The following is a 24,624-nucleotide window of genomic DNA, read 5'->3' as shown; positions in this document are numbered from 1 at the left end:
CAGGGAGGCTACCTGGAAAACAGGACCCCAAGAAAGACACGGGGATCGCCCAATGACAGAGAAATGGAATGAGATCTACATGAACAGCCTGGACATGAATGGGGGTAGTGAAGGGCGAGGGTCGAGGGAAAGAGAGCTTGGGGGAGCGGGAGATCCCAGCTGGATCAACAACAGAGAGGGAGAACAAGGAATAGGAGACCATGGTAAATGAAGACCACATGAGAATAGGAAGAAGCAAAGTGCTAGAGAGGCCCACAGAAATCCACAAAGATACCCCCACAACAGACTGCTGGCAATGGTCGAGATACAGCCCGAACTGACCTACTCTGGTGATGGGATGGCCAAACACCCTAATTGTCGTGCTAGAAACCCCATCCAACTACTGAGGGATCTGGATGCAGAGAGCAATGGCTAGGCCCCAGGTGGATCTCTGGGAGTCCAATTAGCGAGAATGAGGAGGGTTTATATGAGCGAGAATTGTTGAGACCAAGGTTGGATAAAGCACAGGGACAAATAGCCAAACGAATGGAAACACATGAACTATGAACCAATGGCTGAGGGGTCCCCAGCTGGATCAGGCCCTCTGAATGGGTGAGACAGTTGATTGGCTTGATCTGTTTGGGAGGCATCCAGGCAGTGGGACCGGGTCCTGTGCTCATTGCATGAGTTGGCTGTTTGAAACCTGGGGCCTATGCAGGATTGCTTGGCTCGGCCTGGGAGGAGGGGACTAGACCTACCTGGACTGAGTCTACCAGGTTGATCTCAGTCCGCAGGGAAGGCTTTGCCCAGGAGGAGGTGGGAATGGGGGACGGGCTGGGGGGAAGATGAGGGAGGCAGGAGGGGGGAGAACAAGGGAATCCGTGGCTGATATGTAGAACTGAATTGTATTGCAAAATAAAAATAAAAAAATTTTTAAAAAAAAGAATATAGGAGTATAGTATTTACAGAATTGATTCACATAGATTACTAAACAAATGAGGAGAAACAGGTTTTTTTTAAAGAATAGCAATAGAATAGTTAGTGTATACTAATTGTTATTATGTGCATCATAAATGTCCACTTTTCAACATAAAAAAGAAAGAACTTATAGACTGAATTTGTGCCCCTCATAATGTTAAAATCCCAACTACAAGTACTTTGTTGACTATATTTGTAGGTAAGGTTTTTGAAATGGTAATTAAATTTAAAATAAGGTCATTAACATAGGACCCAATCCAGTGACTGTTGTTCTTGTAAGAAGAGGAAAGTGGGAACTGGAGAGATGCCTGGGCTGTTAAGAGCTCTTGCTGCTCTTCCAAAGGACCCAGATTCTTTCCTAACATCCATGTCAGGCTACTCAACTGTTTTTAACTCCAGCTCCCGCAAATCAGATGCCCTCTTCTGGTCACTTTGGCACCCACACACCCCTGGCATATACATACATAGTCACACATAAATAATTTTAAATTAAAGAATGTGGATGTAAACATGCATGCAGAAAAGAAAGACTCTGTGAAGACACAGACAAAACTGCTACCCAAAATGCAAGACAAAAGTGTCAAAGAAATCAAATCTGCCATCACTGACCTCAGACTTCTAGCCTTCACACTGAAAACTGAACTTCTGGTGCTTTAATCATCTGTGGGAATTCTAATAGACAACATAGAAAATAAAGATATATCTTGGTACCAGGAAGTGGGTGTTATTATGGCATAGACCCAAAAGTATGGAATTGGCTCTGGAACAAGGTAACAAGAAGCTTATGGAGTTTGAAGATATATGTTAGAAAAAAATCCTAGTTTTGAAAGGCTTTTAGGAGTTACTAAAGATAATTCTGATGAGCATGAATACAGGAAAAAAAGAAAATTTTAAAGAAAAATACTACCTCAGAAATATATTATGAAAACAATATTGGCTGAAATATGAGCATTAAGGATGCTCTGGTTATATATCAAGTGGTAATGAGGGGCATGTTATTGAAAACTAAAGGAAGAGTGGTCCTTGTTATAAAGAGCCAAATAGGGGATGGAGAAATGTCTCTGGTGTTTAATAGCACTGCTGCTCTTGCAGAGCACCGCATGGTGGCTCATAACCACCTGTAACTCCAGTTCAGAGGATCCAATGCCTTCTTCAAGGCTCTGATGTCACCACACAAGAGGAGCACAGACATTCATGCATGAAAAAAAGACATATGCATAATACTTAAAAATAAATTCTTAAAAAAAAATAAAAACACAGAAGCAAATAATTTGATTGAATTGTATTCTGCTGCTTTGTGGCAAGTATAACATGTAAATGATGAAAATATTTAGCCAAGGAGATTTCTAAACAGTGTGTTAAAATTATGTTCTGGTTTGTCCTTGCCATCTATAGTAAAATATAAAAGGAACTAGATAAATTGAAAATGAAATATGAAACAAAAGGAAGTAGAGGTATAAAGAGAAAATTCTCACCATATCTATGTTGGAAAAAAATAAAAATTGAGAAGATGTTCTACAGAAGTCATCAGTATGTTTGGACAATTTATTTAAAATATATGGTTATGTGATTTATATAGCAACCTCTTGTCTGAAAATATGACATCAAGGAAGGTTGATGGCTGATAGTATTCCATACAATGAGTTAGTAAAACATTCAAGCTTCAAATATTTATTTACATCAAACAAAGAGAGTAATGACAAAGAGCGGCTCATGCATATATATATATGTATATGTATACATATATATGCACATATATGCCTAAATATAATCTACTCAGTCCATATAATGCTACTTGTATGTATGTTTTCAGGGCTGACCATTTGGCACTGGACAACGGTGTGCTCTTCCCAGGGGAGAACCACCTCTCCCATTCAGAGCTTTACTCAGTTGCCTGTAATTCTTTGTGTGGTGTTGAGGGTTTGTGGGCATTTCCTCATCCACTTTGGTATATTCATTGGTGTCCCTTGTTCAGTTTATGTTTGGGCAATTCCTGTCAAAATTCCGCTGGGTGCTTTACAGAAAATTACAGGCTAATTCTATAATTTATACAGAAACACAAATGAAATGGGATAGCCAAAGCAATTCCTTAAAAGTAACAAATCATGCGTGCTCTAGACAGTTAAGGAAAAATATATATATATAGGTTTTTCAAGACAAGGTTTCTCTGTATAGTTTTGGTGCCTGTCCTAGATCTCGCTGTGTAGACTAGGCTGGCCTTGAACTCACAGAGATCCTCCTGGCTCTGCCTCCGGAATGCTGGGATTAAAGGCATGTGCCACCAACGCCTGGCAAGAAATAAGTTCTTAAACCAAATATAGTGGTGCACACCTTTGATTCCAGCACCTGGGAAGGAGAGGCAGGTAGATAGATGTCTATGAGTTTGAGACCAGCCTAGTCTGCATGGAGAGTTCCAAGACAGCCAGGGCTACATAGAACCTGTCTCAAAAATAATATATTCTTAATATATGGTTTGGGTTATGAATTATACAGTGAGATTATTATAAGGATCAATGATGGTATAAAATTCTTAAAGAAAAATATCTATTGTCAGGATTTGGAAAACAAAATGGTAAGTGGAAAAATTAAAACACACAACTTTTTTTATCCTTCTTTTCCAATACAGGAAAGGTTAACTGTGAGCTACATGTTGGCTCACTGACATTTTCTTTTTTATTCTAGGTGATATAAATGATTACATATTGAAAAATAAAGAGTGTCGTAGCTTCTGCATTATTGCACTTTCTATTGAGGTTGAGAAAAACAAAACAGTACTCACTGTTTTCTTCAATAATGAGGCATATCATTCACCTGCAATATCCCTGGCGATATTAGACAACATTCTTTTTATGACACTTTCTGGACCTAATGCTTCCATTACCGTCTTTAATAAGCCTCAGCCTCAGCCTCACTCTTATTATGATTCTAACACAATGTATGTATGATTTTCCTTTTTCTGAAATTGAGTCTTAATATACTTTTGCTGTTTGGCCATATTCATTTGAAAAACAGCTCATGTCAATATTTCCTACCTATATTTCATAGTTTATTTCATGTTTTATTCCATCTTTTGTAGGACTGTAAGTGGATTACAAATAGTACAGTGTTTGGCTTTTGGCATTTCTGTAGTGGTTGGGACCTTTAGTCTGCAGACAGTAACTGAAAGGATCAGTCAAGCCAAGCACATCCAGTTCCTGAGTGGTGTGTGTGTGCTCACTTACTGGCTGCCTGCCTTTTTGTGTGATCTCCTCTTCTTCTTCATTGCCTCCTGTATACTACTGGTGAGTATTAGCTGCAGTTGTATCAAAAGTCATTTACCTTCTGGGGGCCATACTAATTTCTACTCAAATGATTTCATCTTGAAAGTAGTCAAGTAATTTGAAACTATATTGACTTATCATTTCTAGAAATTTTCTGGTAGAATTTTGGGGATCTCTTGTGTATAACATGTCATCTGTAAATAGGGGTAATTTGGTTTCTTCTTTTCCTATTTGTATCCCTTTTATTGAAAGCTGTCCTATGAGCAAAATTTAAGATTCTATCTTCTACATCTTTAAAAAGTCAGAGAAAGCATCAATAGAGGCATACTGATGCAACTTTGAAAAAGTATGAACAAAGCAGATCCAATTCTATTCAGTGGCAAGAAATATTAAAAATCAGAGCATAAATTGATGAAATAGAAACAAAGCAATATGAAGAATCAACTATCCAAAAGAAAGAAAAAGAGAGAAGATCCACATTAACAGAGTCAGAAATGAGCAAGGAAACATAGCAGACACCAAAGAAATTCAGAATATTATAAAGGAATATTTTAAAAATCTGTGCTCCATTAAGCTGGGAAACCTAAAATAAATGGATAAATTTCTAGATTCAGCCAAAACACCAAGACCAACAACCTAAACTTACCCATAACAAATGAGGAGGCCAAAATAATAATAATAAAGCTTCCCAACTTCGAAAAGCTGAGGCCCAGATGGAGTCACAGCAGAATTCTACCAGACTGTCAAAGAAGATCTACAGCCAATTCTTCTGAAAGAAAGAGAGAGAGAGAGAAGCACTCCCAAACTCCATCTATGAAGCCAGTGTCACTCTAATGATAAAGGCATGTAAAGACACAACAGAAAAGAAAACTACAAGTGAATATCTCTGGTAAACATAGAGACAAAAATGTCCAGCAAAATATTTGCAACCTGAATACGGACATACATTAAAAAAAAAAAAGATTGTATACCATGACCAAGTTGACTTTATCCCTGAAATGCAGAGATGGTTCAACATAGCAAGTCAGTAAGTATAATAAACCATGTTAATGGACTTAAAGATGAAAATCACATGTTCATCTCAATAGATGCTGAAAAAGCCTTTGACAAAATCCAACATGCCTTCATGATAAAAGTCATAGGAGGAAGAAGGACCAGAGGGCACAGACCTCAGCATAAATAAAGCTAGCCATGAGACACCCATAGCTAAGCTCATCTTAAAGAAGAAAAGTACAAAACAATCCTACTGAAGTGAGTGAGAGGGAAATCCACTATCTCTACTCCTTTTCAATAGTGCATTCAACGCACTAACTGGAGCAATAAGGCAAGAGAAGGAAAGTAAAGATATATAAATAGGAAAAGAAGTTAAATTTGTTCTAAGATTGTCTTTCATTTTAGTTACGAATGTTTGTCTGCATGTATATATGTGTACTATGTATGTTTCTGATGCCCTTGGAGTTCCAGTGGATAGTTAGGAGCCACCATGTGTGTCTAGTAACTGAACCCAGGTCCTTTGCAAGAGCGGCTTAGTGCCCTTAACCACTGAGCCATCTCTCCAACCTCTGCAACTTCCTCTTTCTAAAAATCTTACTCTACCTTTCATATCAGCTTACCTCCTCATTAGACATGTATTGAAGAGTGTCAACAGAAGCTTATCTTTTGATGAGCTTAAATTTAAGTGAATGTTAGAATTACTGGCCTTACCAAGGATTTGCATAGCCAAGTCAATATTGATTTGGAGATAAGCCTCAAAATATGCTGTTCTTGTTAGATATTTCTATTCATAAAATCTTCAGGGAGGAATATTTTCTTCAAACTTTAATGCCTGAAACACAGTTTATTTTACCAATATTGTTATTATCTATTTCCCCCCTCATTTAAAAATTGTTTCTTGGTAAAAAATGATGTAATTATTCTGGACTTTTTTTCCTAAATAGCTACTTCATTGCTATGACATTCTTTTAAAGTAATCAGTCTTCCCCTCACTGGTTTGAAATACTGATTTTATACTATAATAACTATCAATGTGCATTTAAGTATATTTTGTATTGTGTAATTCTGTCCATTGGTATATATTTAATGGGCCACTTTGTGATGGTACTAAGGACTGAACCCAGAGTCTTGTGCATAAAAGCAGTAAGTCTGCAACTGAGCTATGTTCCCAACTCTGTAATGTGCTACTCTTAACAGTTGCTTTTAATTGTGGCAGTTTTAAAGTACATTTCATGATTTTTGTGCATTGGCATTCCCCCACTTCCTGTATTATTCATCTTTTGCAAAATGCCCTCTTTACCATGACATAATTTGGTTTTCATATAAACTTCCAAAGCAGCTTATTTCAAGAAAATTCTAATTTCATTGAATTTATGTTATTTTTAATTTCGTGTTTTTGATATGTTGACTCATATCCTATGTATCAACATAGCATATCGCTTCACTTATCCGGGTAAATTTAAATGAACTTTGAACCCAGTTCTGAGTGGAACTTTTCTCCCACTTGTAAGTCTTAGAACAAAGGTGCCTCTAAGTTCCCTAGTTTCTTCCTGTCTTTACAAACCCTCTTTGTTTGCTAGGGGAGGAGCCAACCATGGTTAGGGCCATTAGAGTTTTTTCACCTATGATCACTGAGTCTCTTCATTTGCTTCCTTCAGACACTAGTGCTTGAATAGAAAATATTTCCAAGAACTACACAGGATTCTAATGGAACATTTTTAGTTTAGCCTTTCCTTCCAGGAACTAGTGATCTTGCTAAATAATCATGTCATTGATCAGAAGGTACAACTTGTTATTTTTAAAGAAATTGAAATTACAAGCTAATATGCAGATTTTTAGAAATTTCTTTAGTGGCACTAGTAATTATTTTCCAAATCTAGATCACTCTAAATTTGTGTGCTCTTCAGTTCACTTTTCAATTGTGATTAAGAGTAATTGAAAAAGAGTGCTAAAGTTCAGATCAACCACCAGAAGGCACTCTGAACAATGCAGCCATAGGGAAATCCTAAGAAAAGCAGCTTATATCCTAGGTCTTTTTCCCCCAAGAAAAATCCAGATTGACTTAATACAAATATAGTTACTATGCCTTTGACCATGGCTGTGGGAAGTAAGGACCATTTCAAAGAGGAGAAAAACTGAAAGAGGTGTTCAATTACTGTGCTCATTGTAATAGTCTCACTTGGGAAATAGTCCACCTAAGGCTTACATTCTAAAGCTTAAAAAATGACCAGAATTAGTAGCGAATGATTATGGTCTAGTAGAAATAGTAGCTGTGCATAGTATCCTTCACCTTGCTTTGACCTCTATACTCTATGTCCCAGGGCGTATTCATATTCTGCCAAGTGGATGCATTTTTTGTGAGTTACAACTTTCTGGACACGATGCTGATTTTTATGCTGTATGGCTGGTGTGCTGTTCCCCTCATGTATCTTGGAAGCTTTCTGTTCAGAAGTAGCACTACTGCCTACATCAAGCTCACGCTCTTTAACTACTTTTCAACTATTTTCAGTATCATCATTTACACTGTAGTGAAATTTTATGGTAAGAACACTGTACAGTTTTCCCTTTTTCCAGAAAATACATTAAATAAATGGGGATGAAATAACATAAGAATTAAAAATTAACTGATAAACACTTTCCAGTAATATGAAAACCTATGATTTTGGAAAACAGCAAATATTTATTGAGTGGGTATGTGGGAGTTAGAGATGGAGGAAAAGGGGGAGGAGGAAGAAAGAGAGAAGAGAACCAAGAATAAAAAGGAAGGAAAACAGATACTAGGAAGTCACTGTTACCAAAATTTACTCTTCAATTGTGTGATTGTTATTTCTCTACAAGCTATCTAGGTGGGTACATTTAGCAATTGATGGTACTTTCTTAAGGATTGTCTGATAGTTTGATAATTGTCTAAGAATGGCTTAATCATTTGGGGGAAGTCTGTTTTTATGAGGCAGTTCACTACTTTTCCAATAACTGAAGCTAATCTATTATCTTTTAATTACAGGTAGTGACTTTCCTAAGTTCATCAACAGCTTCATAAATACAGCTTTAATGATACTGCCTAGTTACAACTTTGCAATGAGTATCAGCAAGTATTTTGATGACTATGAGATGAAAACACTGTGTGCTAAGGAATTCAGAAGCATTTACATGGATTGCAGTGAGTCATGTGAGTACTGGGAACTCTTCAGGCCCATACAAACACTATATTCCTTTCTCCTTTCTGCACTTCTATTAAGGTTATGTAAAGTAAGAAAAGCCTGGTTTTCTTCCAGTTGTGTAGAATGAGCTGAGTTGCAAATTGGAGGCACATATAACCTGCTCAATGAAGTGTTTGCAGAAAGTTTCTCAAATTTTGGGAAACATGGACATCCAAGAAAAAGAGGCATTTAGAACCCCAATTAGGCATGACCTGAGAATCCCTCTCCACGTCACATTGTAAACTTTTAAGACTACAGGATAAAGAATATTGAAAACTGCAAAAGAGGAGTTCCAAATTACTTACAATGACTAATCCATCAGAATTATATCAGACATCTCAATAGAAACCCTGGCAGCCATAAAAGCATGAATGATATAGTTGAAGCTCTGAGAGGGGATAACTGATGACAAAATTTACTGTACCTTTCCAAGTTAACTTCTACAATCAATAGAAATTGAAGACCATCTAAGATAAAGCATCTCATGGCCCAGTAAAGCAGCACCATAGAAAATGCTTAAAGAACTCTATATGTGGGTAAATAAGAAAGGCAGCCATAATCATGCAAACTCAGCAAAGAATTCATTTTATGAAAGGAATCATAAATAAATGAGAACTAAGAAAAAAGTAAAAATTCTCAACCCAATAAGCCATTAAACTATACGACAAATAAGGGGGAAAGAAAAGAATAAACAATATTAAAACCAACCAGAAGAGCAACAAAATTATGTGAATCAGCAAATACTTCCCAGATTAACATTTATTACCATAAATGTTAGTAGTCTAATGTCTCCAATTAACAGATTCAGTTTAGCTGATTGGATCTGAAAGCAAGATCCAAATGTGTGTTATCACCAGTAGACACTGGCAAAGACACACGCAGACTAAAAGTGAAGGGATAGGGGAAAAACAAACTATGAAAGTACAAGTCAGTGGCATGCTCATGGGTGATATGGACTGTGTTCCCAAAGAATTGTGGTTGTATGTTTATGTCAGTATGATAAATACCTGAGAGAGAAACTCAGGGATTGCCAGTGGTAAACCTCTTGGGTCTCTCTCAGTGCTGTGGCTGACTTCTGAACAGTTCCAAAAGCATTTAAATTCATAGAGAATCTATAGCCACCTAGAGTAAGAGTATATATTTTGATTTTTAAAAAGTACATTTTAAACAAAAACTAGTCCATATATATAAAGACAGCTACTGAATACTCAGAAAGGGAACCCTATCAAGAAGATCTGCAGGGTTACTGAGATGCCTCACAGGCAAAGCTACTCAACCACTGAACATGACAACCTGGATTTGATTTCTAAAGAGAGAACCAACTGGTACCCTCTGACCTCTACATGTGACATGGCACACATGCTCTTACACATATATAAACAGAGACATACACAGTAAATAAATGTTAAAGTTTTAACTTAAAAAACTTATAACAATAATAAACATTTAAACTTAGTACCCAGTTTTATAAAAAACATGATGATAGATTGGTCTAGATTCAATAATGAATGGCTTCAAACACTACTATTATTGAAAAATTATCCAGACCCACCCCTCTCAAAAAAATCAACAAAGAAACAATTCAGTGACAATAGAAATAAAATGACAGTTTCATGAAGTAGCCATAGAATACATATTCTCTTCAGCAGCCAATTGAACCATCTCTAAAATAAATCACATTATCATCCATAAATCAAATCTTTAAAAAGTAAGAGAATCAAAACTATTTCTTGTGTTTTAAAATTACAAGTCAACAACAAAAGAACTATACAATACAAGGAGATTAATACTCTTAAATGATCGTTGAGTCATACATAATGTGTTTAAGTAATGAGTCCTTGAGAAACTCATAAAAGAAATTTTAGAAGTCCTAGAAGCAAATGAAAATAAAAGTACAACTTACCAGAACCTTTGGGATATAGCAAAGTCTGTAAGAAGTGGAAATTTTATGTCTGAGTGCCTATATTTAGAAAAAATGTAAGAGAAGTCTTAAATAAATAACCTAATGGTGTACCTCAAGGTTGTAGAAAATCAAAAACAAACCTAACCCCAAATGAAAGCATAAATAATAAAGATCAGAAATAAAATTAAATGGAAACCAAAAGAACAATACATATGATCAATGAAGGAGTTGGTTCTTTGAAAATATAGACAATGTTCATCAATCCACATCCAAATTAGCCAAAATAGAACACTTAAATTTAGAATTTAAGAGATGAAAAGGGGATATTACAACAGATAACCATTGAGAGCCTAAAGATCATTAGAAAATACTTTTTTAAACTTACATTTTGATAAATTGGAAAATCTAGAAGAAGGAATAGAATTATAGACACTTATTATCTAGCAAAATTGAACTAATCTATTTTAAAAACATAAACAGATAAGCAAAGAACAATATTAAAGCAATAATAGTCTCCCAACCAGCAGAGTTCAGGACCTGATAGATTCACTGCTGGATTCTGTCAGACTTTTTTTGGTTTTTCGAGACAGGGTTTCTCTGTGTAGCTTTGCGCCTTTCCTGGAACTTGCTTTGGAGACCAGGCTGGCCTCAAACTCACAGAGATCTGCCTGCCTCTGCCTCCCGAGTGCTGGGATTAAAGGCGTGCGCCACCACCACCCGCTCTGTCAGACCTCTTAAAGAGAGTCACCAGCAGTACTCCTGATTTCCTTCCTCAGGCCATGACAAATAGGCTGAGAAAAGCAGCTTGGAGAAGGAAGGGGTTAGTTTAGTTCACAATTGCAGGTTAGAGAACATCATTGCTGGAAGCACAGTGGTGGAGCGTGAGCCACACCTCATGCACACTCAGTAGCAGAGAGACGGATATCTTCATGCTGCACACTTAATTGCTGCCAGCCAGCTTTCTTCTCTCTTTTCAATGCCTAGGACATGGTGCCACCTGCAATGGGCTTGGTAATCAGTTAACCATCAAGACACAGAATTACTCACTGGCCAACCAGATCTAAAGAATTCCTTTTTTAAGACTCTCTTCCCAGATGACTTCAGGTTATATCAAGGTGACAATTAAAACTAACCAGCATACTCATCAGACTGTTCCCATAAACTAGAAAGGAAGGAGGTACTTCAGAATTCATCCTGTGAAGGCCACTGTTACTCTGATACCAAAGCCTGATAAGAGCAAAGAAAACTATAGACTAACTTCCTTAATTCAGAAATTCTTTTTTAATTGAAGAAATAAATTTTTTTCATTTATTCTTTTACACAACACCTCCCAACAACAGCCTCTCCTCTCTCCCCTCCTTCAAGCCCCTCTGTCTCTCCCCCATATCCACTGCTCCTCCATTTTCCTTCAGAAAAGAGCAGGCCTCCTAGTGATGTCAGCTGAACATAGCATAACAAGATGCAGTAAGACTAGGTAGGCATAAACCCTCATATCAAGGCTGGACAAGGCAACCCAGTAGGGGAAAAAAAGGTTCCATGAGCAGGCCAAAGAGTCAGAGACACCCCCACCCCCATTGTTAGGAGTGTCATAAGAACGCCAAGCTAAACAACCACCGCATGTATACAGAAGACCTAGTGTAGACCCATGCAGGCTCCGAGATGCCCCTTCAGTCTCTGTGAGCCCTGCTTAGTTGATTCTGTGTGTGATGTTCTCCTGGTAGTCCTGATCCCTCTTCCTCCTACAGTCCTTCCTCCCCGTCTTCTGTGGGGTTCCCTAATGTTTGGCTGTGGGTCTCTGCATCTACTCCCATCAGCAGCTAGAGACAGTCTCTTTAATGACTATTGGGCTAGGCACTGATCCTATGAGTATAGAGAACATCATTTCATTGCCTTTTTTTTTTTTTTTTTTTTTTTTTTTTTTTGTCAGTCCTGTCTGGTTCTCTCCACAGAGCCTGCATGGGCCTACATGTGCTACGCCTTAATCAGACGATAAGTTAATAATGTAATACAGCACATAAATTGGATCAAATATAAAAATCACATAATCATTTCAGCAAATGCAGAAAAACTTGACATAATTCAGCATCCCTTTATGATGAAAGCCATGAAGAAACTAGGAGAGTAAGGATCATAACTCAACCTAATAAAGGCTGTATATGACAAGCCTACACTGCATTATAACAAATGGGGGAAATTGAAAGCAGTTCCTCTAAAGGAATAATTCAAGGATCTCTATCTACTCTTGCTACTCTTACTTAGTGTACTGCTTGAAGTCTTGCCAGAATACCACAAGACATTTAAAGCCAACCCATAGGAAAGTGTGTTGTCATTTTTTTTTTTTTTGGTTTTTTGAGACAGGGTTTCTCTGTGTAGTTTTGGTGCCTGTCCTGGATCTCACTCTGTAAACCAGGCTGGCCTCGAACTCACAGAGATCCTCCTGGCTCTGCCTCCCGAGTGCTGGGATTAAAGGTGTGCACCACCACCGCCCAGCGTCAAGTTATCTCTTAACTGCCAACCCATCCTATGCTTAAAACACTCTTAAGACTACCATAAAACATTTAGCTCTGGCAAAGTAGCATACTACAAAGTCAAAATACAAAAATCATTAGTTTTTCTGTGTACCAATGGCACACTCACTGAAAAAGAAGTCATGAAACCGATTCTAATCTAGTCTACAGTGCATCACTAAAATACTTAGCAGGGATGTTTTTAAAAATCAGTATATGAGACTGGTGTGCTGCCTGCTGCCCTAAGAGGGCTTCAGTAGTGGAGAGGGTGCCTGCACTGGCCATCTACTACAATCAGATTGGTGACTACCATAACTGTCATCACAGAGCCTTTATCCAGTAACTGATAGAAGCAGATGCAGAGATCCACAGCCAAGCACTGGGCCGAGCTCTGAGAGTCCTCCAGAAGAAAGGGAGGAGGGATTGTTATAAACCAGGGAGTTCAAGGTAATGATGAAGGAACTCGGAGAGACAGTTGACCTGAGCTTGTGGGAGCTCTGGACCAACAGTTATAGAGCCTAGATGGGACTGACCTAGGCCCTCTGCATGTGTGTGACAGTCATGTAGCTTGGTCTATTTGTAAGGCTCCTAGCAGTGAGATCAGGACCTGTCCCTGGTGCTTAGCTGGCTTTCGGGGAACCTGTTCCCCATGCTGGATTACCTCACCCAGCCTTTATGCAGAGGGAGGAGCTCAGTCCTACCTTAACTTGATGTTTCATGTTTTGTTAAGCCCGTGGGAGGCCTGCCCCTTTCTGAATGGAGATAGAGGAGGAGTGAATGGGGAGGGAGGTAGAAGGGAGTCAGGGGTAGGGAACGGGATGAAAGGAGGAAGGGGAAACTGTAGTTGGTATGTAAGATAAATGAAAAGATGTTAATTAAATTTTAAAAACTTAAAAAATCAATATATGAAAAAAATGAGACAGTAGTCATGTCCAAGGATATCTCTCACCACCACTGAAACAAAATGCAAGATGGTAATGATTTCAAGAATTAACTTTTTTGGAGTTCAGGAAGGTAATGAACCTTACTAAAAACTTATTTTAAAAAAAGGAAATATCAGCCAGGCATGGTAGTCCATGACTTTAATCCCAGCACTTGGGATGCAGAAGCAAGCCTGGTCTACAAAGTGAGTTCCAGGACAGCCAAGGCTGTTACACTGAGAACTTTGTCTCCAAAAGAAAAAACAAAACAAACAAACAAAAGGAAATATTTAATAAAGAATGAAGCTAGCTGTTAATTTTTGGTAAAAAACTTATTATGGACATTTAATCTATCCACTTGCTTTTTCTCACTCCCTGTATAGCATTCATGGTTATAGATGGCAGAGAGACAGTATGGGCTGTGTTCCCAAGAATTGTGGTTGTATGTTTATGTAAGTATAGTAAATGCCTAAGAGAGCAACTCAGGGATTGCCACTGGTAAAACTCTTGGGTCTTTCTCAGTGCTGTGACTGCCTTCTGAACATCTCCAGAAGCATTTAAAGATGCAGAGTAACTCTAGTCACCTAAGGTGAATGTCAAGGGGTAGTCAAGAAAAAGCGACCACACAAGACTCTAGGAAGGAGTAATGTGAGGAAGGTGCTATAGGTGTAGGGTGGAAAGGGTCAAGGAAAAAAATGTCCTGCCCCTGGCTACACCCAAGATCTGGGCCAAGGAAAAACACCCTGACCCTGACTTGACCCCAAGACCAGGGCTTAAAATGCTCTAATTCCTGAGCTTGCCCTAGACTACAAAAATTCACCAATCCCAAACCACCCTGGAAAGCTCTGCCCACTATTGGTGAAATCATTAAGGCCACTCCACGTAGTTAAAAGGGAGATTTATTTAGTGGTGTAACTTACAAATGAAGGGATAGGTAGGTTGCAGGGTCTGGGAAAGACACAGCGCAGTCCGGTTGTGTTCTCTGGAGAACTCTGCTCGGTCCACCTCCAGCGTCCAGGGTCCAGGAACCAAGAGCCAGCGCATCCGGATCTCAGGTCTTTAAGGTCCTCTCTTGGCCCCTGCCTTGTAGGCGTGACAGTTACCGAAGCCTCAATGGGGGTGGGAACTTCCAGATCAAGGTTGGAATGACTACCCACTACAGCCCACCCCCACCCCCATCCCCACCCCCAAGCAAGTCTATATAAGGTCTGTACCCTGTTCAGTTTGCTGCTGTTTCTCACCTGAGGCAGCCATCTTCCTAGATTCTTCATACACAATAAATCTCTTTAGTGAGGTTTAGTGTGCAGTTCTGACATTTTTGTCAGAGCCCAGCTGTAATACCTTTCACCAAAGCAGAGTGGAGGATCGGAGTAGAGCTGAGCAGAACTGAAGAAACTTTCCCTGGTGGAGCAGTTGTAACACTTAGAACTGTAATGCTTCTCCAGAGCAGAGCAGAGCTGTAACAACTTCCCCGGGAAACCCTCCCCTGACAGAGCAGAGCTGTTACACTTGCAATTGGGGAAACCTTTCCCTGGAGCAGGGCTATAAGATGCAATACTTGCAGCATATAGTGACTTTGTGGTGTTCCTTGGCTCCCGACTCTCCATCTGAGCTGCAATGCTACAACAGGAATGTAAGATAATTTGTTAAGGCCATACTTATAAAATGAGAAAGTCCCACAAAGATCCAGAGTTGGAACCGAAGTAATCTTACTTTGATTAGATTATGAGATAAGTTTGCTTTAAGCAAAAAATAAAGAACTAGAGAAGAATTAGGGAAAGATTGGTTAAGTATTAGAAGAATGACTTCAACCCACAACCAATTTTAACAGGCTAGGGGTTTTTTCCTCCTTTTTTATTGTCCCCAAACATTTGAGACTATACTGTCAAATCAATATCTGATAACTAAGGTAATGGAATATTCAGTGACCAAACACAATAAAGGTTAATTTTTTTTTCAAAAATAGTTTATTGTTGGGAGAATTCCTGCAGAGCTGCAGCTGGTTTGATTCCTAAGTGTTAACACCTAGCTTGGATCTGCCTTTTGTGATTGCTACCTTTTGTCTCCCAGTACCTTCTATGTGAATCTTGTCTGACAATTTTCTGAAGTTGCAAAGCCTATGAAAACTTGGGTAAGGAATGATCAGAAAACCACAGTGTTCCTTAACTGAAGATTTACATTTGGCATTGTCCCTTTAGGGAGCTTAGATAAGAGGTTTTGGGATATGGAAATTAACTTGCTAAAAGATGTAAATTGGAGAACAATAAAAAGCCCTTTGCTAGGCTATGAATGAGTCAGTCCAGAGAGACTGCTCTGAGCTGGGCTGGGCTGTGGTGGCGCAAGCCTTTAATCCCAGCGCTCAGGAAGCAGAGGCAGGCAGATCTCTGTGAGTTCAAGGCCAGACTGGTCTACAGAGTGAGTTCCAGGACACGCTCCAAAGCTACACAGAGAAACCCTGTCTCGGGGCAAAGAAAAAGAAAAAAGAAAAAGAATGCTCTGTGCCTTCTTTCCACAGACCCGCATGAACCCACTCCCAATATACAACAGTTTATAGAGCATTACAAACAAGTAGAACTTACAACAGCCAAAGACTACCCCAAAACACTCTAAGATACATGAATGAATTCATCAAAACGCCTTGACTCCGATCTGAATAAACTCAGCATTCCACAGGGAGAAACACTGCAATAACATTATCTGATGTCAAAGACAAAACAAAAATTATGAAGGCTGCCACAAGAAGTGATGTGTCTCAAAGGATCCCAAGAAAAGTATCAACTTATTTCTCACTAGAAACTATAGAGGCCAGAAAGCAAAGGCTGGCCTATTTAAAGGAATAGAGGAAAAAAACCAAAACTTCCATAGCCAGCCAGCTATGATGGCACACACTTAATCCTACCACTTGGGAAGCTGAGGCAGGAGGGTCCTAAGTTTGAGGCCAACCTGTGCTCCATAGCAAGTCTGTGTCTCAGAGTCCAGAACCCCACTGCCAAATAGTCTATATCCAGAAAAGAAAACATTATTCCAATAAAGAAAGGGAAATTAAGATATTTGCAAATAAATGAAAATTTTATGCTAGTATAGTGTTCCACCAAAAAAAAACTAAATGAAAATCAACTGAAAGAAAAAGCTATAGATAACAAATTGAAGCCTTGTGATGAAATAAAGATGCTATTAAAAAAACAACACAAAAGCTGGACAAGGTGGTGCACACCTTAATCCCAGCACTCAGGAGGCAGAGACAGATGGATCTTTTGAGGTCAAGGCCAGCCTGGTCTACATAGTGCATTCCAAGACAGCCAGGGCTATGTAAAAAGACCCTGTCTCAAAAACAAAACAAAACACACACACACACACACACACACACACACACACACACACACACACACACGAAACCATCGAAGTGTTGTTGCATTTTGGATTAAAACTGCTTGTTTCCCACCCCCCAAAAGTGTTTTAGAGAACTAGTACTATAACAATAATTAAAATCTGTATTATTGGCTACACAGTATCTAAAACTATAATTCATGAAAACAATACCATTAGGGATAGTTTTGGTTTTGCTCTGCTTTAAGGCTTTTGTTTGTTTTGTTTTGGGTTCTTTGCAGCAGATTATCATGTAGCACAGGCTGGCAATGAACTCTCTGTATAGACAAGAATGACCCCAAACTTCTAATCCTCCTGTTTCCACCTCCCTAATGTTGGGATTGCAGGCATGACCTACCATGCCCAGCCATGATGGGAGATTTATAAAGCTATGATAACACAGTGTACTTACTACTGAAGATAAATTGATATTAATTCAAACTAATCTTTTTCACATACGTTTGTGTTAATTGCAGCCTGGGCCCTGAGGGATGCTCAGTGGTTAAGAGTCCACACTGCTCCTCTAGAGGACCCAGTGATTCCAAGCAACCACAATGGACAGCTCACAGCTGCCTTTTTCTCTATTCAGCTTCACATAAATCCCATACTTCTGGTCTCTCCACTTAACTGTACACACACACATTCTCTCTCTCTCTCTCTCTCTCTCTCTCTCTCTCTCTCTCTCTCTCTCTCTCTCTCTCTCTCAACCTTTCTTAAAAAAGAAAATCATTTTTTAATAAAATCTAACAAACAAAATAATGGTTACAATCTTCATGGGGATCATTAAGAAAGTAACATACACAGAAATAATAAATTAACCAAACTGTTCTACAACAACAAAACAATAGGAAATGAGGCAGAAATGGAAGAACTGAAGAACCAAAAGGATATGACATAGAAGGCAAGTGAAAAAATGACAGATGCAAGTCCCTATCAGTACTTTGCACATAAATGAATTGAATTCTCTAATAAAAGGCATACATATTCAGAATTTATTTTTAAATATTCAAGTATATTCTGTCTTTAAGAGCCTTAGATACAAAGATATAAATAGGTTAAAAATAAAAATGGGCCGGGCGGTGGTGGCGCACGCCTTTAATCCCAGCACTCGGGAGGCAGAGCCAGGCGGATCTCTGTGAGTTCGAGGCCAGCCTGGGCTACCAAGCGAGTCCCAGGAAAGGCGCAAGCTACACAGAGAAACCCTGTCTCGAAAAATGAAAAAAAAAAAAAAAATGGAAAAAGAAAGAATTCTGTGTAAATAAAAGTTGAAACAACTTCACTGACTATACTAATATAAAACAAAGTAGATCTTAGGTCAAAATTTTATGAGGTATAAAAGCAAATTTTTATCCAGATAAAGGTGCCACATCATCAAGAATATATTAAAATTCAAAAAAGCACCAAAATATATTAAGCAAAATATAGAACTAAAGGGAAGATAGTTATATACTAATAGCTGAAGGCTTTAAGTGCTCCATACATTTTTTGTTTGTTTATTTTGGATTTTGTTTTGTTTTTGAGACAAGGTCTCACTTTGTAGTTCTGGCTGTCCTGGAATTCACTATGTAGACCAGGCTTGCCTCAATTGAACTCACAGAGATCTGCCTGCCTCTACCTCTCAAGTGTGGGATTAAAGGCTTGCACCATTATGCCTAGCATTAGCACTTCGTACTCAATGAGAAAAGCTTTCCAAAAAGGAAACAGAAGATATGAATAATACCCTAAACCAACTGGACCTAGCAAGTATATGTAGAACACCCAACCTGGCATGATTTGATAGACAGAAAATTCAGTTGATATATTCAAACTGAGCTAATGGACAAATTTAACAAAGTTTCAGAATATAAGATCAACACACACAAAAGCAATCTAAATAGTTCTGTGTACTAGCAATAAACACTCTGAAAGTAGATAAAACAATTTCATTTATATTAACATCAAAATTAGCATAATTGGGAATAAATTTAGCCAAAGATTCCACATTGAGAAATACAAACCAGTGCTTAAAAGCATTAAGAAAGGGGCCGGGCGGTGGTGGCGCACGCCTTTAATCCCAGCACTCGGGAGGCAGAGCCAGGCGGATCTCTGTGAGTTCGAGGCCAGCCTGGACTACCAAGTGAGTTCCAGGAAAGGCGCAAAGCTACACAGAGAAACCCTGTCTCGAAAAACCAAAAAAAAAAAAAAAAAAGAAAGGGCCATCTCTGACTGCATTATCATTTCCTGGCTAGCCTAGACTACAAAAGATCCTGGGAGTAGGGGTGGAGTGGAGAGATTCAGAGAATAGGAGAGTCCACAAGTTAAAACATGTATGTGTGGTCATTTCAGTTTTCAGGGGAGAAAAGAGAAGAGTCTGTGGTTGTTTTTTGTTTGTTTGTTTGTTTAATCTTTACTCTTGGTGGGGGAGGACAGCCACCCAGGTGCAGCTTAGTGGTAGAGCACTAGCTATATGTCTGAGTCCCTGCCTGGGTCAATGCTCAGTGCCAAAATAGAAAACAAAAAAGCTAGAGGGAAAACAAAAGATCAACAACTATAAATAACCACATCAAGAAGGTCAAGTAAAATAACAAGACAGTTACTTATTTGCTATATCTTATACTTATTAAATCTAACTTAAAACTCTTTTAAGCAGGTTCATACCTATGAATCTAGGACTTGGGATAGAAAGAAGGTCAAGAATTTCAGACCATCCTCAACCACACAGCAGGTTGAAGGCCAGTCTCAGTTACATGAGTGTCTCAAAAAAACAAAAAAACAAAAAAAAACAAAAAACAAAGAGAAAAGATCTTTTCTTTCCTGTATGTCTTACTGTTGGCACTGTTTTCAATGCTGTGCTGGTTTTTAAAGTAAGATGACTGTCTCTCTTGTGTCCTCAGATACTCAGAACAATGTGTATGGCTTTGGAGAGCGTGGGATTGGGAAGTTTCTGATCACACTGGCTACCATGGGTTTAGTTTTTCTCCTCTTGCTTTTATCTCTGGAGACTATTTCCTGGAACCTGAGGAACTTTGTCTTTCGTAACATTATTTTTTATTTCTACAATAAATTCAGAAAAGGCAGGCAAGTAAGTAACTAACTAGACTTTAAATATAATTTAAAGAAAGCACAACATTCAGTCAGAAAACAGGAATTTACATTTTCTCATTTCCATTACTTTTTAAAGAAAGTGTTACTTGACTACACTAAAATAGGTCAGTGGCTTGTTTGAGGTGTAAGTATCTTAGCTTGGGTTTACCCCTCTAGGAAATAAGTCATTTTTCATGGGTTAGCTACAACTGAAATAACTGTCCTTATGCAAGTAAGAACATAGTATTCACTCTAAATGTAGAAACTCTTTTTTCTTTGAGAATTTTATACATTGTATTTTGAGGATATCCCCTCCCCTTCCCCAGCTCCTCCCAGATCCAGCCCTCATTCCATACACACCCAACTTTGTGTCCTCTTTTTATTTTTTAAGCTTACTGGGTCAAATTTGTGCTGCCCAAATATTCTTGGATGTGTAGCCTTCCTTTGGAACGTGGACAACCTACCTGGGGTCACACCCTTAAAGAAAATGAATTCTCTCTCCTGGAAGCTATCAGTTACCTTAAGCTCCTCAGCTAGGTTGGGATTTTGTTCCCACCCACCCCCACTCCATGCTGAGTTTTTGTCTGGATTAAGTTTATTCGGGCCTTGTGAATGTTGTCACAACTGTTGTGAGTTCCTGTGTGCACCTGCCCTACTGTGTCCAGAAATAACTGCTTCCTTGTAGTTATCCACCGCCCCTGGCTCTTACAAAATATTCATAACAGTAGTTTCAGAGAATTGTGTCTTTGACTCTCCTCGGCTGCCATATTCTTCTAAAATGGACCCAACCAGAAGTATGTTTTTGCATGTGAGAGTTTAGGAAACAGGGAGAAAGGGTCTTAGAAACTGCTCAAGTATTTCTTCATATCTTTGAGATTATACCTGCAGGTTAGCTTTCTTAAAGCTGTTGATTTAAACCAGTTCTCTATAGAATGCCCTCATGTGTACTCCTGGTCTTGAAAATATCTAACCAGGGAATCAAAGAAGACGAGGATGAGGACATAAGGAGAGAAAGAATGGAAGTTCTCACACTGATGCTCAGGTCACAGAAAACCCCACTGGTCCTTAAAGAAGTTACAAAGGTAATGTCACTTCCTGGCTAGCTGCCTTGGAGTTTAAGCATCCCTGCCTGGAATTGACCAGTGCAGTGCTTGTTCACTGCAGTTCTGCAGAGGGCTGGAAGGGAAGTGCTCTTATGAGATTGTCAGTTTGTTAGCTTTAGGAATCTGAGGTAATAGCTGTGGTTCATAACCAGTGTCTCAGACATTGTGAGTTGTTGTGTTTTTTTTTAACTTTCTCAGATTTATTTTAAGTGTCCTGTTGTCAAGGCTGTGAGAAATATCTCCCTTGCAGTCAGGAGATCAGAGTGCTTTGGATTGCTTGGATTAAATGGGGCTGGAAAAACTACTACATTCAAAATGCTGACCGGAGAAGAAACTATCACCTCTGGAGTTGCATTGATTGATGGCAACAGTGTCGCTGGAAATCCAAGAAAGGTATTTCTCTTCTTAGCCAATGACTTAATGTCTTGATGAAGGAGATAGACAGGCAAATTGTTGAGGAACCTGGTGGGGGACAGGGACACTAAGGACCCTGATACATAAATCCTCACTTATTAGAATTGAAAGACTCCATGGCCATACTGAGTTTGAGGAAAGGAAAATATCCTTTCCCATGAAACAAAGAATAAGTGTCTGCAAATAGACAGAACTGAAGGAGAACAGCTCTCACACCTAACTTGCTCTGACATAGGGTTGGAAGTACAACTAACTAAAAAAAAAAATGATTGTGAGAAACAGAAAGGATTGAAAGGATTCAGCTCTGTTGGGATGTAAGTTTTAAAGAACGAAGTGAGGATGGCACCCAGATTTCTGTTGAACTTCGGAAGGTGAAGGCTCCACTCACCAAGAGAGTAAATATCTTGAGAGAGTGTGTTTGGAGGGCATTTGGATCTTGAGGCATCTATGATACTTCTAAATGGGAGCATACAATGAACAGTATGAACCCATGATAGGAAAGTGATATGAATTTGGGGTTTATCAAAGTGTAGATGAAACTTAAACTGTGAAAGTAGATAAGACCGTCTATCAGGAATGTGTACAACAGAAAGAATATGGACTTGATTTGGTGGATTATCAACACTGAAATACAGAATAAAGGAACTGGAGACAGAATCATGAAAATTGGAGAGTTAGAGGGAAAACCTGGATAAAATTTTCTCTCTCAAGCCAAATAAGAAATAAACTTTCAAGAAAGTAATTTACTGGTGATCTTGGGCATTTTCAACCCATAAAGTGTCCAGTGGAGGAGAACAACAATGCACTTCCTACAGACACAAGTTATTTGCAGACTGTGTCTTCGCCTTGCCAGGAAGCTACTAAAGTTCCTGTGGGATCAAGTAGAATTTCATAAGAACATAATGGATGGAGGGGAGAAAGCCTATGGTGGCTGTGAAGGCCCTGACGCCATGTATGTCAAATTAATATCTTCTGATAGGCATGAATTTATTGTAAAAAGAGAACATGCGTTAACATCAGGAACAATAAAGGCCATGTTGAGTGGACCAGGGCAGTTTGCTGAGAATGAAACCAATGAGGTCAATTTCAGAGATATCCCTTTGCACGTGCTATCGAAAGTATGCATGTATTTTACCTACAAGGTCCGCTACACTAACAGCTCCACTGAGATTCCTGAATTCCCAAATGCACCTGAAATTGCACTGGAGCTGCTTATGGCTGCCAACTTCCTAGATTGTTAAATAGAATAAATTATAATAAACTGTTCATTTTTTCAGTATTTAATACCTGTAGTTCAGTTAGTCATTTTTCCACATATAGCATGTTACCTGTATGAAATTGAACTTTAAAGTTAATTGCTGAGCAGATTCCTTCTGTCATTTGTATAGCAGAGTTGAAATTTGTTTACTACATCAACAAATTAAGGACGTTCACAAGCCAAGAAATAAACAAATAATGCCAGTTTGTAGGTGGTTTGCTTTCTCCTTTGGATGTGACCTTTAAAATTATAAGTAATATAGCAAATCCTGGAATGTAAGCATAAATGAACATATTCTACAGGTAAATACAGGGGCTAAGTATTTTAAGTATTTTTATGTTTTTAGTGTTTTTTTAAGAACCAGTTCTAATCTTACAGCCATTGAACATTACTAGAGTTATGCAAAAATTACATGAAGAATCATGTTTATAACTAAACCAGACCTTGATTTTTGTAACTCAGAATAAGAGTTGAAATTTCTTATGTTTTTTGATAAACTGCAATATTGTTTAATTGCAAAAAAAAGTGTCCAGTGGAGTTCTCTGAAGCCTAGTACAGTGGTGTGACACATAGACAAGCCAGGTTTGGGAGATAAAATGTATATACAGGTTTGAAAAAAGCCACATGTGCAGCCAAGGGAAAGTGAAGAATTACACCTGGGGTGTCAATAGATAACCAAGACAGAGCTGTAACTTAGCAACTAGAGCATACTTACCTCAAGGCAGGGCAAAATATATATATTCTAAAAATATATAGCAACAAAAACTGAACAAAGAAGGTATTCATTACTTAAGGCATAAATGAAAACAGTGTAAGTAGTGTACAGTTAGCAAGGCTAACTTAAACCTAACTTCACTTCATTCTTTCCTAAGTGCAAAAAACAGTAACCACTTTATCATTCTACAAACATCCTTCCTATGCAGTCATCTACAAGGGTCTGTTTTCATTTTATCTGGAATATGGTTGTGTATCGTACACCATCTTCTCAGCTTTACCAAACGCTTTCCCTGCATATGAATTTGCACATTGGCAGTGTGTGACTGTGTCTGTTCCCCTGCACTTAACACAACAGAATATTTGACCCATCTTTTCTTTTTTGTTTTTAGTATGATCCATTTTTAAAAATACTACTTAAGCAGTTTTTTCTTTTCCTTTATTATGAGTGGAACTATATAACTTTAGGAAATATTTAAAAGATACCAGTTTCCTTTCCTATAGTTTATTTGTATCTTTTATACATTTCCTAGTTGTTAACACTTTCTTTATTAATTTCTTACAATTCTTCAGTTCAGAGACACTCAAAAAAATACACATTTTCCTGTTCTTTCTGGTCCCTTCCTAGATCTGTTTCTACATATGCTCATCCCTTTGATCTGGCACCCCAGAAGTCCTGTGTCTCTCTTCATTTTCCTACATATTTTCTATTTGAATGAGTGTACACATACACATGCTGATTAGTTTATATTGTTTCATCTTCAAATTACATCCAACCTCATGTTAGTTCTATTTTATCAAGTTTTTATTCCTGACATAATTATTTTATTTGTGCATACATGTTCATATGAATGTACACGTGTATGGGTACACATGTACACAGTTGTGTTTGGAAAGGCCAGAGGTCAATGTCAAGTATCTTCTTCAGTCATTTCTCCACCTTAATTTTTGTAACAGAGTGTCTTA

General features: G+C 38.4%; 2 protein-coding genes across 2 annotated transcripts in view; both read left to right on the top strand.

The window, feature by feature from the left end:
• Positions 1 to 24,624, top strand: part of LOC128123840 (phospholipid-transporting ATPase ABCA3-like) — a 122,649-nt gene that overhangs the window by 90,299 nt on the left and 7,726 nt on the right. Inside the window, exons 19-25 of the mRNA XM_052760133.1 lie at positions 3,640 to 3,892; positions 4,034 to 4,238; positions 7,532 to 7,751; positions 8,215 to 8,379; positions 19,980 to 20,171; positions 21,091 to 21,251; positions 21,471 to 21,665. Coding sequence (XP_052616093.1) covers positions 3,640 to 3,892; positions 4,034 to 4,238; positions 7,532 to 7,751; positions 8,215 to 8,379; positions 19,980 to 20,171; positions 21,091 to 21,251; positions 21,471 to 21,665 — 1,391 coding nt within the window. The remainder of the gene's footprint in view (positions 1 to 3,639; positions 3,893 to 4,033; positions 4,239 to 7,531; positions 7,752 to 8,214; positions 8,380 to 19,979; positions 20,172 to 21,090; positions 21,252 to 21,470; positions 21,666 to 24,624) is intronic.
• Positions 22,554 to 23,243, top strand: LOC128125640 (elongin-C-like). The gene has a single exon (XM_052763238.1). The coding sequence runs from the start codon at positions 22,589 to 22,591 to the stop codon at positions 22,925 to 22,927; it is 339 nt and encodes a 112-aa protein (XP_052619198.1). The 5' UTR covers positions 22,554 to 22,588; the 3' UTR covers positions 22,928 to 23,243.

The sequence above is a fragment of the Peromyscus californicus genome, unplaced genomic scaffold (assembly GCF_007827085.1).
Source record: "Peromyscus californicus insignis strain IS unplaced genomic scaffold, ASM782708v3 Scaffold_4__1_contigs__length_199733344, whole genome shotgun sequence".
In the NCBI taxonomy this organism is placed as follows: domain Eukaryota; kingdom Metazoa; phylum Chordata; class Mammalia; order Rodentia; family Cricetidae; genus Peromyscus; species Peromyscus californicus.
Note: the sequence above shows the minus strand (reverse complement) of the source record. Positions and strands in the feature narration are given on the sequence as shown.